Raw genomic sequence first — 18,170 nt, 5'->3', positions numbered from 1 at the left:
ATGTAAAACTTAGAGACGGAGAATTCTTGATGGTCATACAACCTAATCTACAGCTACAGGCTTGATGCCACGCGTGGACTCTTGCGTAAAAATTTAACCTGGAGGCCAAATCAGTATTAAAGAGTTTATGGAAATGTACTAGTTCTTTTACAGCATTATTATATTCTCGTGTTATATGATGTAATGTGTTATCATTAAATGAAACAGCAAAAGCATGTATTTATTTATTTACATACATCTACATTTTCTTTAACGTGTACTTATTTAGTATTTTACTTATTTTTTATTTTGTGTATAATAGAGACAACAGACGCATTTAAGAACAGTCTGGATGTGATATATAGAATTTCCACATATTGAAGCTACTGTAACCGTGATATTAAATTGTAGCTTTCAAACTAATTTGATAGTTTATTCTTTACATGCTACAAATATGATTTTAATATCAAAGTGAATTACATTGACTTCTAAAACCAAACTTACTTGAACGGCTGTGCTCATGAAACAGGAGGATGTTACTGTGATGCTTCTTGTTGACCAGCAGAGGTATGTGCGCAGTTTACCGCCTTGAACCACTTGGGGGCAGAGCCGCACTTTGATGTGAACACACTGGCTCTGTAGGTCCAGTCAGAAGCCAGTGAGGAAGACTGGTTTTCAGATCTCCCCCTTTTTTATTGCTCAGATGCCAACATGTTCTGTTGCATTTTGACTTACAGACATAAGTTTGCATGATGTGAATGAAATTGATACAGTGGGAATACAAGTTAATTAGTAAAGTGAGGAATGGCGGTGACCCAGGAGAAGGTAAGGAATCTGCTCGCCGGCTGGGCCGATCTCTGTGGAGCCTGCATGTTCTGCCTGTGCCTTTCTCTGGGTCCTCTGGTTTCCCCTCACAGCACAAAGACATACATGTTAGGTAAACTGTGATGGATGCTAAGTGTAGACGTGAGAGTCCATAGCTGGATTGTCTGTTTTTTGATGAACATGGTGACCTGTCCAAGGTGCCATGGTCTACTCTGCATCTGTATAGGTTGAGCCCCCTGCTACCATAGCTGGTTAAGCTAGGCCAAGTTATCTAAAAATAGATGTACATGCAGTGATACTGCCTTTTGTATTACTTGTACTTTGTATTTGTACTACTTTTTAAACACTTAGTTTATTATACATTTTTGCCAATAGTTGCTAAACACATCTGTTCTGTGTCTTGACTGCAGACAGGCGGGTGAGGTGAGTGGAGCAGATGTGTTGCAGACACACAATTACAAATGGACACGTTGAAGGCACTCGATAGGGGCTCTAAACAGCAATGTCTCTATGCACTTGACTCATGAGCTGATCACCTAAGTCACATTTGAAACCCAGTAGTGAACAGTCACACTGTTTAAGGGTTTATTCATAGTTAACACACATTCTAAAGCCATAGTTATTAAAATGCTTTTTCAGTGCCAGGGTCTTGATGTCTGTCGCCTCCAGACATGTTCGACTGCATGACAACATTTTATTATCATCTGTAATTCTAACGGAATATCTGAAACTCTTATTGGTCTTTTATCAGTGACGTTTTTCTGTTTGGTTATTTGAAGACAACAAGAAATGGGGGAAGGGACGTTACATGTAAAAAAAAAAAAGACATCCACAAGTCACACACAAAGCAGGTGCTGTTTAAGAACAGGAACCGCCATGTTGGCTCAAAAAATAGCTCAGACACTTGTCACAGAGAAGTTTTTCATAACCTAAAAACTTCTTTTATCCATCATTTCGAACTGATCTATGAGTTGTTGTTACATACTGATGCATATAAGGCACAGTTTGTGAAACATACAAACTGCAGCTTGGTTGTAAATGTTTGATTCTTTGTGATTCACTGGAGTTAAATGTTGGTATTTTAATCATGCACATGGAAAATGATCAGAATGAGAAGTTTTACTGATCTAAGGATCTTTACAGTAGTGCATCATATGTTTTGCAAAGCCGCCCCAAACATCACTGTGAGCTGCTGTGAACGCCGCCATCTTCACTCGTCACACACTGCACATAAAACTAATTCCCATCAAAGATTCAGACTGTGTTTTCAGACTAAACAATATCTGCATGTAAGGGGGAGTTTAGGTGCAAACTAAAGAGCATGGAAATATACGCCACACTGTAGATATGAGCTACTCATTCAAGCGGTGTGACGTTAGCTGCTGTCATTTGCAGTTTTTTGTGTTTTTGATCTGTAATGAATCAGAAAACAAGCAGAAGCATTTCTATTCAGTATACTTCTTCAGTTTGACTTCATTTTGAGGTTTAACCGTGAATTCATCTTTAAAAAAAAAACACTTCCTGTGGGTGCAACGTGTGTGTGTCAGAACAAGAGAGAGAGAGAGAGAGAGAGAGAGAACCTCCTCGTCTAATTTGAAGCTTTTCGTCTCATTGAGCAGCATTTTGATGTAACTGAAATCTTCAAGTGGAAATATTCAAAAAGTTATAGTCTGTATATCAGAAAGCTCTAGAAAACAAAAACAGGCATCCTGAAGAAAATGCTCAGCATGGGTGTCCAGGCCGTGCTCGTCGTCGTCCTCCTCGGCGTTGCTACCACGAAAGCTGGCGAAGGTAACAGTCTGGCGTTTGTTTTAATTCATATTTTAAAGTCATTGAGTCTCACTTAACTTCTCTGGATTTAGAAACATGAATTCTGTCAACAAACTAGGACATCTAAGAGCATTTCAAAGAAATTTCTACAATTTCCTGTATGTCAATGATATGCTTTAATGTCCACATACACTTTTTGACATTTATATACTTTTGTCTTTGCTATATTGAACACATTTATTGTGAGCAGACATGGCCTCTTTTGGTAAATGTTAAAGGATTTCTTTTAATAATAATTTAGAATGATGTGTATTCATGCAGGGAAAATTCACAATGTGCAAAAGATGAGCCAAGTTTAAGGAAAGTGTCTCACATCTCAGATTGTCCCTTTCTGTGTGAAAAGTATCTTAATATCTGTCCATGTTTTTTCAGACAAAGTGGAATTCTGGAGGAGCAAAGTCAAACTGACCTGTCCAGGAAAGGCGAAATGGTTTTTCAAAAATGAACAAGTCTATAATGAAAGTGATACCTATGAATTCACATATACGAGTAAAGGCGAATACAGATGTGAATACGAAACTAATCAGAAATATTATTTCTATGTTGAAGGAAATGGTGAGTGAAAAAGAATCTTTTTCCTTTCCTGTCTTGTGTTAGCTGTTCATGCTGCTCTAACACTTGATGTCTTTTACCTCCAGTGTGTGAGAACTGCTTTGAGCTCGATGGAAACACATTATTTATGGTGATTGTCGGGGACTTACTCCTGACAATAATTATGATGGTCATAGTCTACAGGTGCACTAAGAAGAAAAGCCCAGCTGGGCCTCCTCAACCTTCCAAAGGTAAAAAGTGCACTTGGACAAATGAGTGACAGTCTACTAGTTTACCCTTTTGTCTTGGTTGAGTTAAAGGTTACCTCATGTCCTTTATACACCTTTAATTCTTGAGAAATTCTGTTATTATTGATATTACGAGCGTTAAGTTGTATTTACTCTGTCATCATCTTCCAGCACCTCCTCGATCGGGAGGCCGAGGTCCACCTGTCCCGTCTCCTGACTATGAGGTACGTACTGGATAATAAAAATTCTGTTTTACCTGGAATGTTAAATCCCCAATAATTCAGAAAGTATGGCTTTTATATTGTTGATGTTTTCATAGTTTTCATGGTTTCTCCATCTAACCACCCATTCATCCATCCAACCATCCATTTTCTACCGTTTATCCGCTAGATGAACGGAGCAGGTTTAGCAGGGTATTCCAGATGTCCTTTTGCCTTTAATACTTTTCTGTTCCTTCCTGGGAATCCTGAGGTACACTCAGGCAACAAGAGATATTAATATATTACAGTTTGGGGGAAAGAAGAGAAAGAGAAAAAAAAAATGCAGCCAAACTAATTAGTGATCTGAATTGGCAAATTGGCACTAAGTAAATAAAACTGAATTGAATTGTATTGAACTGAATTATTCATACTTTTTTTTATTTACCAGATGAAACAATTAATGTCCTGAAATGGTGTTTTCATGTTCTGTGAATTTTTTTTACTTTTCCACACATATTTTAATGTTGTTTTACATGATATTTAATGATGTGGTGCAAGGAGTGATAAAAATCAGAACATGTCATTTGATAAAAATCAAATCTGAATGACTAAAAAGATATTTTTAGCTTTGTTTGCACTAAATTCTTCCAGTTCCTTCATGTAACAAATAAGACTGTGTTAGACGATATTGGAACGAGACCAACGTTGCAATTGAATGGAATTGGATTAATTCCTGACCAGAGTTAATTAACTGTTTATCAACATAGAACATAGATTACACTAAATATTAACACTAATTTGCCAAGATGTGATTCCAAAGCCTGCTATGAGCAGAGTCCAAACTTGCCCAAATATTTTATACTTTCCCTCAATTTTGAGAGAACTAGCAAGATGTAATACATGCAAAAGTGTTAGAAGAAGAGATTCCCCTAAATCAGCTACTCAGATATGTTGGGATTAAAGAGCATCACTCCATTTTCACCTGGTTCATGGATCTGATGTAGTTCTTTAACCACTTATTTTCTTGGGCTTTCTGGGTGGTTGATTAAAATCCCTCCCTCCCGTAAATAAATAACATTATTTAAGCATATTGGACTATTTACCCACTTGGTGATGTGTACCTTAATCTGGCATCCTAAAGCAAAACATTTTATTGTTTGTTTTGTTTTTCTTGCAGGCACTGAACCCTCAAACTCGCGCCCAGGACACTTACTCCACGGTGGTCAACAGGATGGGATAGAAGCACTTCAGCTATCGACTCCGGGTCTCTGCACAAATGAAGGAAAACAATCACAAAAGACACACAAGAGTATCAGTCATGATCCGAGTAGCGTGCAGTGGCTTCTTCTGTTTTGAATTTGAAGGGTCACCTTAGCCAAAAACCAACACAACAAATTTTCTCCGTTTCCCTTTGACTTACAAGCAGGTAGAGTTCAGGCGGAATTTGCATTGAGATTCAAAAGTTAAAGATATTTCATTTAAATATTATTTAGTATTATAGTATATAGTATTTAAATACTTTTTTTTTTAAAAGTTAAAATAACAGATTTTATCAATATAAAACCATTTTCCAGTATATTTTGAGAATTGTTCAGTATAAAGGAGACGTTTGTGTATGTCGTCAAGTGGTTTGGAAATGGTGAGTTGGTGCTGATTTTAAATGAATCAGTGATGATCTGCCTGATTTCTAATGAAATGATATTAGCATCGTGACATGATGAGTGCCTGAAAAGTAGCCTGCAAAAAGTGAGTAAAAAACCAAATGTAACATGAAACATGTCCAACAGAAAGAAAGCGTTAGCACTGACATTAACCTAATGAACATTACAAATTTGTATTTGTTGTCGTGAACTGTTAATGCCAACAATGCCCATTTGCAAAGATGCTACCATGAAGCACGTAGAATACATAAACTTATCTAAAATGACTGTTAGGGGTATATCAAACAACAAAATATTCAAACTGATATTGTAGACTAAATATCATCTTTCAATATTGTGAGCCATAAAAACAGTTGTCAGGCTAATGAATAAAGAAAGATGCCGTCGGAGGCAAAGTTAAAGAAATCAAATTTTTTTGTGCTTATTGTACAGATTATTAGGTGTACACAGAAATGCAGTACAGCACTGCGACTGCAAGTTTGCTTTCTTGATGCCTGTAATATTCATGTTTTGCTTTTAAATATATTGTTTTGCTACCGTCATGAAGTTTTTAGTGTTAGTTAGTTGGTTAGTGGTGAGGGTGCACAGCAGCAAATAAATTTATTACTGTGTTGACATGGAATTGGATCACATCAGTCTGTAGGAGTGTGCCTGATAATGTGGATAGCCAAATATATGTGTTTATGGGCATTTGAGTATTTTGATCTTTTAATCTAAACATTGGCAGAAAGGGCTGTAATTTAGAGTGATAAAATCATATCAATTCAAATATACTTGCATGTCTTGTACATATATAAATAGAGTATATGCAGCATTTTAAGCTCTGACGTGTAAAAAGAGCATCAGATATGTAACATGCTGCATGCACAGACCTTTGAGGCTTACTTCTTTGCTTCTTCTTTCATTACATTATAATGTGATAACCTTTTTGTTACTGTAATGGACAACGTGCGTCATTAATATAATAAACCACAGTGAACACTGCTCTCATGTATGTCTTTGTTCATGGTTGAAAACAGTACTGGGATGGTTCAGCAGATAGAACTGTAACCGATTCATGAAGCTGCCTCAAAGCCACAGCTCATATCCGTAGCACCCCAGCCCCCATCACACAGTCATCACCAGTATGCCTTCGTTTCTGCTGTGACAGTCGCACACATCACCGTCTCTGGAAACATCCGATATATCTCTGAAACATTTCGCAATGCATAAACATATTTTTGATAGTGTTAAAGACACAGTGGAAATATCACATCATGTCATGTTTTGGGTTCTGTGTGATTTTTTTTTCCCAGCAGTGACGGAGCACAGCTGTACTGGTGGAAACAAAAGAGGGAAACACAACGTAATGTTTTATCTCCATGCAGATTATTAGTGATTGATAAATCTGTTACACTGTAAGCATCTCAGAAGAGCAGTGTTTAGTGGAAACACACCCACACTTACTGCTCAGTTATCTTCATTTACATCTTCTCTATATTTGTGAGAGAAAGAAGCAAAGAAAATAGGAGGGGGGTGGTGGTGTGTTCTTCTCTCTTTGTTGAGTCAAACCGCTCCCACACACAGACCTACATCTGCTCATCTGTTAGTGTGCACGAGCACACACGTTCATGTTGGATGAGAGCGTGCATGTGCTCGAAGGTGTGTGAACATGCCCTGAGTCAGAAGTTGGTGTTGTGTGTGTGTGTGTGTGTGTGTGTGTGTGTGTGTGTGTGTGTGTGTGTGTGTGTGTGTGTGTGTGTGTGTGTGTGTGTGTAGATCAGGTTTGTGTTTCAGAGCCGAGCTGCTTAAAGCTCCATTGTTTGATCTGTTCTCCGGCTCCGGTAGAAAACAGTAGTTTGTAGCTTTGTCACAGCAGAGTGAGGAAGAAGATGAGCTGCTATCAAAGACGTTAAGCTTTTAGATTATCTGACATGGGGACGCCTCTGAGTTTCTCTCCTCCTTAACTTTTGTGTTTCCTGCAACACTTTGTTACTATTTTAATCTTTCAGTTTTTTTAACCTTTCTCTCTGCTTTTCTCTTTGCTCTTGTTGTGTAACTTTCTCTTCAGTAAAAATTTTTTTTACTGATTTTATGCATCTCAAAATCAATGTGAACCTTTTGACTAAGGTTAAAGTATGACTAATTATTGCCATTATTTTTTATGTTGTATGATGATCATTAACAGTGGTACGTTTATTCAACTATTATTCTTTACTAATAGTCAGTATATTTTCACGTATGTCTGCTTTTTACTCCAATACATTTATGCCACACCTTTCATTACAAGCTATCCAGAGAGTAGATTTAATTTAATCTAAAACATTTAAAGTATATAAAATGCAATTAATTAAACTATCTAACTAAACATTCCATACAAATGTATTAGCTATTAAAATGTACAATAATATATAAAAAATAGTCATAAATAATGCAACTAAGTGACCATTCTTACTTAGTGTTCCCTCCAAGGCCCTGTACTTGTAATTGAGTATTTTAGTGTTATCATTAATTTAATTAAGTAATCTGAATTGCTAATTACTTATTTGGTGAATTGTAGAGGTGGGCAGATCTAAATAATATTCATCTAAATACTGATACCAACACTGGTATCAGTATCAGATTGATATTTATGCAATCGGGGGGGGGGTTGAGCTTATTTCAGCTTTTTTAGGGTGAGAGGCGGGGTACACCCTGGACAGGTCGCCAGTGTATCGCAGGGCTAACACAGACAGACAGCGATTTATTCACATCTAAGGGCAATTTAGAATCACCAATTAACCTAACCTAACTGTGTTCAGTTTTTTTTTTTATTGTTTTTTGTTTGTTTCATGAAAAAATTTCGTCATGTCAATTTATAGCCCATAGTATATGTAAACAACAGAAGCCGGCCCAAAGTCCTTTAAAGACAGGCACAGTTACATTCCAGGTCTCTTAAAAAACATCTGTTAGAAGTCGGAAACTGTGTTAACTAATTGTTGTGGGGAGTTAAAATGTACGATGATTCAGCTCATGTATCATGACACACTCCTCTAACCTACATAAGCTCCCTTTATAGGTTAAAAGTATTGGCAATACTGCTCTTAATTTACTTGGCATCGGATTGATACCAAAGGTTGCAGTATCACACAGCACTTGTGAATCTGTGCAGAGGCAGTGGGCTGTTGTAGCTGGTTGAGATAGGGCTCATTTTTACCAGTCACTGTTTTCTCTTGGGTTAATATATCAAAGGTTTCATTCATTAAAAGCATGACTGCTGTGTTAATTATTTAAACAAAGATTAACAACATTTCTCTTTCTTACGTTTAAATATGTTGAAATGGCAAGGCTGCAAAAGTAAAATTGCATGTGTTGGTACTTATTAGAGACCTTTTACCATTTGATACCACAGAAAGTTTCATGTGTAGGTATTGCTAGACCTCTTAGCATTTAGGATTGACATCATAGCATCACGTATTGGTTTCTGGACTCCATATCCATCCAGTGTTTGGATGCAACTATATTGGTAACCACAGTTAGAAGAAAGGGTGACGTGCTAATGCTAGTAAGTTTGCTTACCAAGCTGCATCTTTAAACTGTGCACAAAACAGGCACCTTTACCTGACAGTGTTCTAGCATTTCACTCACCAGAGCACAAATGTCAACCTCTTAGATGGGCTTTTTGTGAAATAATAATGCTATCGTTGGCAATTAAAATCGACGAGCTCTCAGCACTGGTACGGAGTCAGAGGGAATACCGAGAGTGTAGCCTGATGTGTTTCACCGAATCACGGCTGCACCAGGTCATTCCCGATGAGAATGCTTCCGTGGAAGGCTTCCACACTGTTCGGGCAGACAGGGACAGCATCGCTAGCGGTAAGCGGAAAGGAGGTGGGCTTGCTGTTTTAGTTAACAAGCGGTGGTGTAACCCTGCCAACATAACAGTCAAAGAAAGGATTTGTTGCCCGGACACTGAACTGTGTGCTGTTGGACTCAGGCCGTATTATTTACCCAGGGAATTCTCTCACGTCATCTTGGTGGCTGTTTATGTTCCTCCCTCTGCTAACCCCACAGCTGCATGTGACACTATCCACTCTGCCATAGCTCGGCTACAGACTCAGCACCCGAGTGCCTTTATTGTGATCTCGGGTGACTTCAACCATGTATCACTGGACAATACACTACCAACATTCAAACAATATGTGGACTGTCCCACCAGGGGAGAGAAAACTTTAGACTTACTGTATGCTAACGTCAAGGATGCATACAGCTCCTCCTCCCTCCCCCCACTTGGTAGGTCAGATCATAACCTGATTCACCTCACCCCCCGCTATGTGCCAATTGTGAGGAGGGAACCTGTGACCACCAGGACTGTTAGGAGGTGGTCAGAGGAGGCCTTAGCAGAACTACAGGGCTATTTCGAGGTGACCGACTGGGAAACACTCTGTGAGCCTCACGCCGAGGACATCAATGGGCTTACTGAATGTATCACAGACTACATAACTTTCTGCACCGACTCCATTGTTCCAGGTCAGACTGTTCATTGTTACCCAAATAACAAGCCGTGGGTGACTAAGGACATCAAAGCCCTCCTCAACAACAAGAAGAGGGCTTTCAGAGGGGGCAACAAAGAGGAGGTGAGGAAGGTCCAGGTGTTACTAAAGGACAAGATCAGAGAGGCTAAGGACAATTACAGGAGGAAGCTGGAGTGGAAACTCCAGCAGAACAGCATGAGAGAGGTGTGGAGGGGCATGAAGACCATCACTGGATTCAGGCCAACCAACAGCAGGGGAGCTGAGGGAGGTGAGAATAGAGCCGACGAGTTGAATCTGTTTTTCAATAGATTCGACACCACAGTGTCTGCTCCCACCCCCACAACCTCACCTGCAGTCAGCCTGGAATCCAGAGCCACACCACTGTGCCAGCCTCTCTCTTCACATGTTGCCTCCTGTGAGAGTCCTGACACCCCTCCCCCACCCATCACCTTCACTCAATACCAGGTTGGGATGCAAATGAGGAGACTTCACTCAGGCAAGTCTGCTGGACCAGACGGAGTGAGTCCCCTTGTCCTCAAGGCCTGTGCCCCCCAGCTGTGTGGAGTCTTTCATAAACTGTTTATGCTGAGTCTGAGTCTGCAGAGGGTCCCGGTGATGTGGAAGACATCATGCCTCGTCCCTGTACCAAAGACGCCACGTCCCAGTGGCCCCCAGGATTACAGGCCCGTGGCACTGACCTCTCACATCATGAAGACCCTGGAAAGGCTCATCCTGGACCAGCTGCGACCCATAGTAAGACCACATCTGGATCCCCTTCAGTTCGCTTATCAGCCTCGTCTCGGAACTGAGGACGCCATCATCTACCTGCTCAATCGTGTCTACACCCATCTGGACCAGCCGGCGAGCACTGTGAGGGTCATGTTTTTTGACTTTTCTAGTGCTTTCAACACCATCAGGCCGACCCTCCTGGGTGATAAGTTAGCAGCGATGCAGGTGGATGCTTCTCTGGTGTCCTGGATTGTTGATTATCTGACAGGAAGACCACAATATGTACGTCTCCCACAGTGTGTGTCTGACAAGGTGATTAGCAACACAGGGGCACCACAGGGGACTGTCCTCTCCCCCTTCCTCTTCACCCTCTACACCACAGACTTCAGCCACTGCACAGAGACCTGCCATCTTCAGAAGTTTTCTGATGACTCTGCGGTGGTTGGATGCATCAGCAGGGATGATGAGACAGAGTACCGGGCTGTGGTCGACTCCTTTGTCACGTGGTGTGAGCAGAATCATCTGCAGCTCAACGTGGCAAAGACCAAGGAACTGATCGTGGACTTCAGGAAGACCAGGAAACACTTGACCCCTGTTTCAATCCAGGGGGTCAGTGTTGACATTGTGGAGGACTATAAATACCTTGGAGTACACATTGACAATAAACTGGACTGGGCTAAAAACACCACAGCACTTTACAGGAAGGGCCAGAGTCGTCTCTATTTTTTGAGGCGACTGAGGTCCTTCAACATCTGCCAGAAAATGCTGAGGATTTTCTATGAGTCTGTTGTGGTCAGTGTGATCCTCTATGCTGTTGCATGCTGGGGGAGCAGGCTGAGGGCAGCAGATGCCAACAGACTCAATAAACTGATCCGTAAGGCCAGCAATGTTGTGGGGATGGAGCTGGACTCCCTCAAGGTGGTGTCGGAGAGGCGGATGCTGTCCAAGATAAAGACAATGTTGGATAACACCTCCCACCCACTCCATGACATGTTGGTCAGTCACAGGAGCTCGTTCAGTGAGAGACTGAGATTACCGAAAAGCACCACTGAACGACACAGGAAATCATTCCTGCCTGTGGCCATCTCCCTGTACAACGCATCCACTTAACACACTGTTTGCTGCTACAACTACACATGTTTCTTTTCCAAATATTTATTTATGAGTGACTTATGTATGTATGTATGTATGTATATATATGTATATATTGTACTATTCTTAGTTAGCGTATTGTCTGTCTTGTCTTAATGTTGGTTTATAATGGAGCACTGTAACAAAAAATAATTTCCCCCAGGGATCAATAAAGTATTCTGATTCTGATTCTGAATAAGGCTCCAACAGCCAAAGTAGGTGCAGTGACTCAAATTAGTATAGGTCAGGAGACAGATCTCAGTGTCTGCACAACAGTCAACCTAAGCAGTCACGCCCATAACTATACAGCTTAACAAAATCCCCAAAAGCACGTATTATATGATATATTACAGATATCAGCTTTAACACTAAGTTGTATATTTTAATATGAGTGTGGGGTTTGACTTGTGTTTGGAGACTGCCTTGTTAACTGGTTTTTGGCACTTCCATTTCATTGCTTGTTACATGCACATTTACAGAGAGAGGAAGAAGGAGTGAGAACATACATATTTTTTCACATTCAGAGTAGTTTATTATTACATGAATATAAGAAGTCTTTTCAACAAGCAAAAGTAGCATGACAGCAACGTTAAGGGCTTTTTGTTACTATAGCAGCACTGCCACTATCATATCTAGACACTCAGGTTGTGAAGAAAGAGGCTCTCCAACTAGCAAGTCTACCTCTGTGGTACTCAAGCTTTTCAACTCAAGTTTATTTTATTAATTCATAAAGTATTTTAGAGGAACAGTTTTATATTTGATTATAGCAATTTATAAGTCATCCTTACATAAATGTGACTCGTTGGGGGATGGGGGGGGGGGGGGGGGGATTGTAAACAAAGCATAACATACAATATGATGCCTCCTGACATCCTACCCACATTAAACTCGTGGACTGAACATAAACACACCCACAACCACCTATAACTGAACACAACACAATGGACAAAAACAAACAAATGGACAACTGTACCCTCATACACACAATAATAACATGGAATCAACCACCACTCCCAACCTCTAGCACTTTATATAGCCTCTGTAGAGGTTATCCACATATTTCACTTATCTTAACTGCACTACTGTAAATGTTGTATAGACAATCATTCTGTACAATATGATAACTATAATTCTACAACTGTTTACAACTGTTTATAATTTGCATAGTTCATATTTCTGTATAGTTTTCATATTTATATCCTGGTCATAGCCTGTACATAGCTTGTACACTCACTACAGCCTGTACATACTTATAGTTACAGCATATTCATAACATACCTTCATACCGTGTACATTGTAAAATACCCATAATAGACCCATATTTTGTACCCTCATACCTATAACAGACCCATTTCTGTAATATATCTATATATCTATATTATTGCTAATATATATTTTGTAATATATCTATATTGTGGCTAAAGCACTTTCTGGATGGATGCAAACTGCATTTCGTTGCCTTGTACTTGTGACATGTGCAATGACAATAAAGTTGAATTCTATTCTATTCTATTCTATCAAAAGTGTGATTTGATCTCTGCTACTGAAAATACTACTACTACTGTTGCTAATAATAATAATGAGAATAGCATAAATAATAGTAATAATATAGAGAACTCAGTTTCTGCTCATTTTGTTGTATTTTGTTGTCTTGCTGGAATCGTTATATATTTGTCTGAAATAATTTGAAAAGTGGACTATCACTGGATAAATACTAAAACGTCTGTGCTGGGCTAGTTGCTATTGTTTCATTATTTTAACAGCTTCGCTCTTGTCATCCACTCTGTGGCCTTATAAAGGCACAGTTATTGTGTAATCTCTCAGTAGCAAGTGGTATCATGTTTTCAAGAATGACGTTAAATATATCATAAGGTAATGGGTTAGAAAATAATTATTTCATTAGCTATATGGTTCTTAAACTGATCTATCAAAGCTGACATACTCAAACTTCTCAGATGAGCTGGGAGTTCCTCTCCCAGGAACGGGGAATAGTTTTGGAAAAAAACACTTCAAATTATGAAATTCCCAGTGCGTGTAACGCATAGAAGATTTTGACTGAGAACAAGACTTTAAGGATGTCATGCAGTCAAAAATGAGGTGCTCCTTTTTAATGTTAATTTGTTTTTATCTCAATGAAATATAACACCATTTGTTTTCATTTAGTGCTGCTTTTTTTTAGTGCTTTTGTGATTTGTAATATCGTTAAGTTAGTGTTTTGTGATGCCTGCACATTTTTAAAATTATAATTGATTTGGCATGTAGCACTGGTGCATGCAGCATACTTAAAAACATACAATAAAATAGGTCTGTTTAGGCTTAAAAAATTGTCACTGAAATAAAATCCACAAACAACTGGTTTAACATCTAACAGTGCTTTGTTTATTTTATAAATCTCTGTACGTATTTTTAACATTTACAAGTATTTATCTGAATATATGCTTTCTACAGCTGTATGAGGTCTAGATTTTTGATTTGGAAATTTAAAAAAAAAAATACAATTAATAACAGTGATACCATTAGTCAAATTATTCTGTCACATTTTTTATTGAGTGATGTCTTTTTTTTGCCAAATGAGATAAACTACAAACTATAAACAACAAGTGCGTGGATGTGGCAAGAGCTTCTCTAACTGTAGTCAAAAGCATACAAAAAGAGCAATTACATTGACATTTCTGATCGTATCATAAATGCATTATTGACACAATGCTACTACAATACAGCATATTAATCCTAATCTTAATCTTGCAATTACTTCAGAACTGTACAAAGAAAAGTAGCTTGAGAGATTTTCACCACTCACGATAGCATGACAAGACAGCGTAGCTAATTTTATTCACTGAGTTTTCATTGGGCAACATGACAGTCAATTTTTTTTTCTTAATAATCAATAAGTATAATATAGCTATTCCAATACTACCCAGGTTATTATAATTTCTGATATTATATTACAGTGATTTTAAAGCATCATCTTACAGGCATGTTGAAAATAAAGCCCTGCATTGGGGATGGGGAACAGCTTAGCTAGATGTAACTTCTGAAAACAGGTACCAGACTTTCCCCTCCAGCAGATGTTGGATCTATGAGGACTCTCAAGCTTCCAGCTAAGGACACCAGTGAGCTTCCTTCCATTTATCTTCTGTGGACGAGTTCATCATATGTATCTTTCTGGCCACCTCTCCTCAGAGGCTGTTGGAGAAAACAAGTCATTTGTTGTTTTCTTTTTTAGTGTTATTGTCACTTTCAGGTTTCAGCTTACCTGATAGTGGTCATTGGTCGGTCCTCTGGTTTCAGAAACTAGATGCTGTCTGTCGGAGCCTGAGGACACATGAAATAACATTTTTGCAAAAGCAAAGCCTAATCGGAATCGGTTGCTGAGTGTTTTTATTATCGGTAATACTGGTAATAATAATAATAATAACATTTTTTAAGTGTTTGTAGTCGTTATTTAAGGGATTATGATTTTTAACTCTTTTTGATTTGATTTTGAGTCATTAATTATAACTGATTTTCTTATGCCCATTGTCTTCTACCTACTGGATGAATATGACCAAGATTATGTGAACTGATTAAAAGATCAACACAACATCACCTAAAAGAAATGATTCTTGCAAATAATTAGAGAAGACGACGCTACATTGGAAAAAAAATAATGGTAAAGATTTAGGAAAGTGTGTCAAAACTACAGCAACGACTCGTTTTAAAACTTAGTTTTATGTGGAAAGTAAAAAAGAAAAACTGGTAAAACATGGAAGTGAAAATTATTTCTCCTGGAGAATCCAAAAATTATTTAGGGATAATTCAAAATTTATTGCAAAGGAAAACAGATTTACTCCCACTGTTCATGAATGTTCTAAAGAAACAATAACCAAATCCTGCAAAATGATCAAAAAAGGACAGTCAATATAACTGTTAGTTGCAAGTTTCATGATATAAGTACAATATCAAATTTTGTCCCACTCAAAAACAGTATATTTATAAAGTAATTCATAGATAGTAATTCGCAAAGTAGTTATTTCATGTAGTATATCATTCAGTGTTTTCATACTTCTTTAAACACTATGGCAGGCAATAATATACCTGCAGTTATATATATTTGTTAATTACTTTAAATAATAAATATGTTTTCACAGTGATGTTTCCTGTGAAAACACAAAACATTTGATTTGTAATTAAAAAATAATAATATGAAAATCATCATATTATCATTATCATACACTTCTGTATACAACCTTTTTTTTTTTAAGTAATTTTGGAGTCAGTCTATGTTGCTCCTGTTTGTTAAACCTAATAACTGTACCAGTTATTCAATATACCCATGGAATGTGCCATCTGTTATTTTAGTTATTTTAAGTATTCCATAATAAAACTTTGTTTTCACATAACTAAACAAATATTATTTAGATGGATAAATAGTCTTTACTTTTACTCTTCTTGTTAGAGACGACAGGGCCGGTTCGAGTCTGAGAGGTCTGAGAAGCGATGAGATAGACACCCACTCCTACCACAATGGTAGCCACCACATTTCCTACGACCATGCTTATTAAGGAAGGTGTATCAACTTCTACACAGCTGTCACAGGCTGGAGAAACACACACACAAACACACATTGTGTATGAATACAGGTGCTGACATTTTTTTCCTCAACATTACAGTTGAAAGGTAAGTGATAAAAGTGTACAAACAATATAAAAAAATTAAGCATTTTCTTTTCATATTATGAAAACAAGTTTTCCTACAGAACTTACTGCGGAATTTCACATAGATTAGTTCATTTTCTCCACATTTGTATTCTCCTGTGCTGTTATCTCTGTATGGCAAATGAAGACTTTTTGTCTTAATATCAGTGTTAGTATTTGATGTAACATCTGATAGATCACTACAAGCCAGCTCAATTCCATCGGCGACCTCTTTCACCTGTAACTCAACTGGGCGTTGAGAAAACAGAAATATTAAAAAAGTGCAAGCCTGTTTAGATATGCAGCAGCTTCTGTTACTTAACTGCTATTTGTAAATTACCACATATTTGCTATAATACTACATAGCCCCATCTAAAGATTCAATTAATCTTCTTACCACCTTTTTTGTCCTGACAGCTGACAAACACTGCAAGACAAATGTGGGGAGAAAAATGAAAACATTCACTGTTAATTAAAAAAAAAAAACATCCAACTCTGAAACATTCAAAGTCAACATTAAATGCTTATCACTGAATTATGATTTCTACATTGATTTTCATTTCATGTCAACATGAAACAAATTTCCCACGTGTGGGACTAATAAAGTCCCAAGTCTTATCTTATCTTATGTTGGTGTGGGATAAAATGGTGTAGCGGGCCTACCTGTGAAGGTCCAAAGCAGCAGCAAACAGGAGGCCAAAGCAAAGTGATTCTTCATTGTTCCTGTGAGTTCTGCTGCTGATAGAAGGAAACAGTTCAGTTCCCTGCAAGTAAGAGCGAGCGTACTACAGAGCAACAGGAAGTACGCCATTTTCTACTTCATGTCAACCATTTATTGGACTTACAGAGACAGATAATAGATGATGAAATACAACATTTAGGGTGCTATTATGAGGAAATCATTTTAGTTAGCCAACAATACAAACTCTGAAACCAGGTTTAATTTGTTTTATTCCTAAAATTCAAGCTTTACACATTATTCATTCTAAATGAAATAACAATATCAACACTTAATATCAACACAACATAATTTCAACTTTTAAATAAAAGCACTGACCACAAAATGAAGAACTGTGGGTCTCAGCTGCCGAGCATCCAGTCTCTGTCTGTCAGAGTGTCTCAGTCTCTCTGTGCATGTGCATGAAACGGAAGTGAATGTGATTGGTTTATCTTCTGTCTCAGCAGGCTTTGTTGATTCCTACATCTGGAGGAGACTGACTGTGACTTTGACATGTTCAGATGCACTTAGCTAATAATGTTTATTACACTCTCACCAACACAAGCAACATTTTAAGTTGCAGTCGAGTATTTTGAACTTGTCACAACAAAAATCAGTTTGTGCAGTTTCAACACTAAAGCCTCACTGAACTGTTCACTCATTTCCTGTTTGATCATTAAACTTCATGTTTGTTGTATATGTAATAAGATTAAAATGTTGTGGGTATCGAAACTCCTTTTTTTCCCCTACCCACGTGATTTTTTTGTCATGGCAGCTTTCACATCTTACAAAACACATGAACAACAACCAGAGAAGAAAATTCCGCCTTATGGGAATGACTGATCAGCCTGTTGACAGTAATTGCTGCTTGGTGTACGCTTGCTCTGGGATATGTTCGTGCCGGTGGTGGTGAGCAGCTCCATCTGGTAAAACGAAGGCACAAACACAAGCATGTGTGTTCAGATGAATATTTTAATTCCCCCGTGTGTTATGAATGTTTTCTTTTCCCACTATGTGTGTGACAGACTGCATTTACTGTACAGAGCAGAAGAAAAACAGAGAGAAAGCAAATAGATGCTCCCACAACACAACTCGACTTCCTGTTTGATGAAAAGCCACAGGAACCTGTGACCCAGAGGTAACACCTGG

At 38.2% G+C, this 18,170-nt stretch overlaps 2 protein-coding genes across 4 annotated transcripts; one reads left to right on the top strand and one right to left on the bottom strand.

The window, feature by feature from the left end:
* The first annotated feature begins 2,370 nt into the window (after positions 1 to 2,370).
* Positions 2,371 to 6,258, top strand: LOC101473479 (T-cell surface glycoprotein CD3 epsilon chain). The gene is made up of 5 exons (XM_004567027.3): positions 2,371 to 2,595; positions 3,007 to 3,189; positions 3,273 to 3,416; positions 3,585 to 3,637; positions 4,791 to 6,258. The coding sequence occupies exons 1-5, from the start codon at positions 2,523 to 2,525 to the stop codon at positions 4,851 to 4,853; spliced, it is 516 nt and encodes a 171-aa protein (XP_004567084.3). The 5' UTR covers positions 2,371 to 2,522; the 3' UTR covers positions 4,854 to 6,258.
* A 7,725-nt stretch (positions 6,259 to 13,983) lies between these two features.
* On the bottom strand, positions 13,984 to 17,444 carry LOC101473769 (T-cell surface glycoprotein CD3 delta chain). Of its 3 annotated transcripts, none has more exons than XM_076892193.1 (7): positions 17,361 to 17,444; positions 16,967 to 17,038; positions 16,701 to 16,730; positions 16,373 to 16,552; positions 16,048 to 16,206; positions 14,884 to 14,942; positions 13,984 to 14,813 (listed from the first exon to the last, which is right to left on the bottom strand). In XM_076892193.1, exons 2-7 carry the CDS (start codon positions 17,019 to 17,021, stop codon positions 14,757 to 14,759), a joined length of 540 nt encoding a protein of 179 aa, XP_076748308.1. In that variant the 5' UTR covers positions 17,022 to 17,038; positions 17,361 to 17,444; the 3' UTR covers positions 13,984 to 14,756. The 3 variants fall into 3 exon arrangements, with proteins under 3 accessions (XP_076748308.1, XP_076748310.1, XP_076748309.1); XM_076892195.1 differs by having other exon boundaries at positions 16,704 to 16,730; XM_076892194.1 differs by having other exon boundaries at positions 16,967 to 17,041; positions 17,361 to 17,428.
* Positions 17,445 to 18,170: the final 726 nt, after the last annotated feature.

The sequence above is a fragment of the Maylandia zebra genome, linkage group LG14 (genome assembly GCF_041146795.1).
Source record: "Maylandia zebra isolate NMK-2024a linkage group LG14, Mzebra_GT3a, whole genome shotgun sequence".
NCBI classification, from domain to species: domain Eukaryota; kingdom Metazoa; phylum Chordata; class Actinopteri; order Cichliformes; family Cichlidae; genus Maylandia; species Maylandia zebra.
The sequence above is the reverse complement of the archived record's forward strand: the minus strand, read 5'-3'. Positions and strand labels throughout refer to the sequence as shown.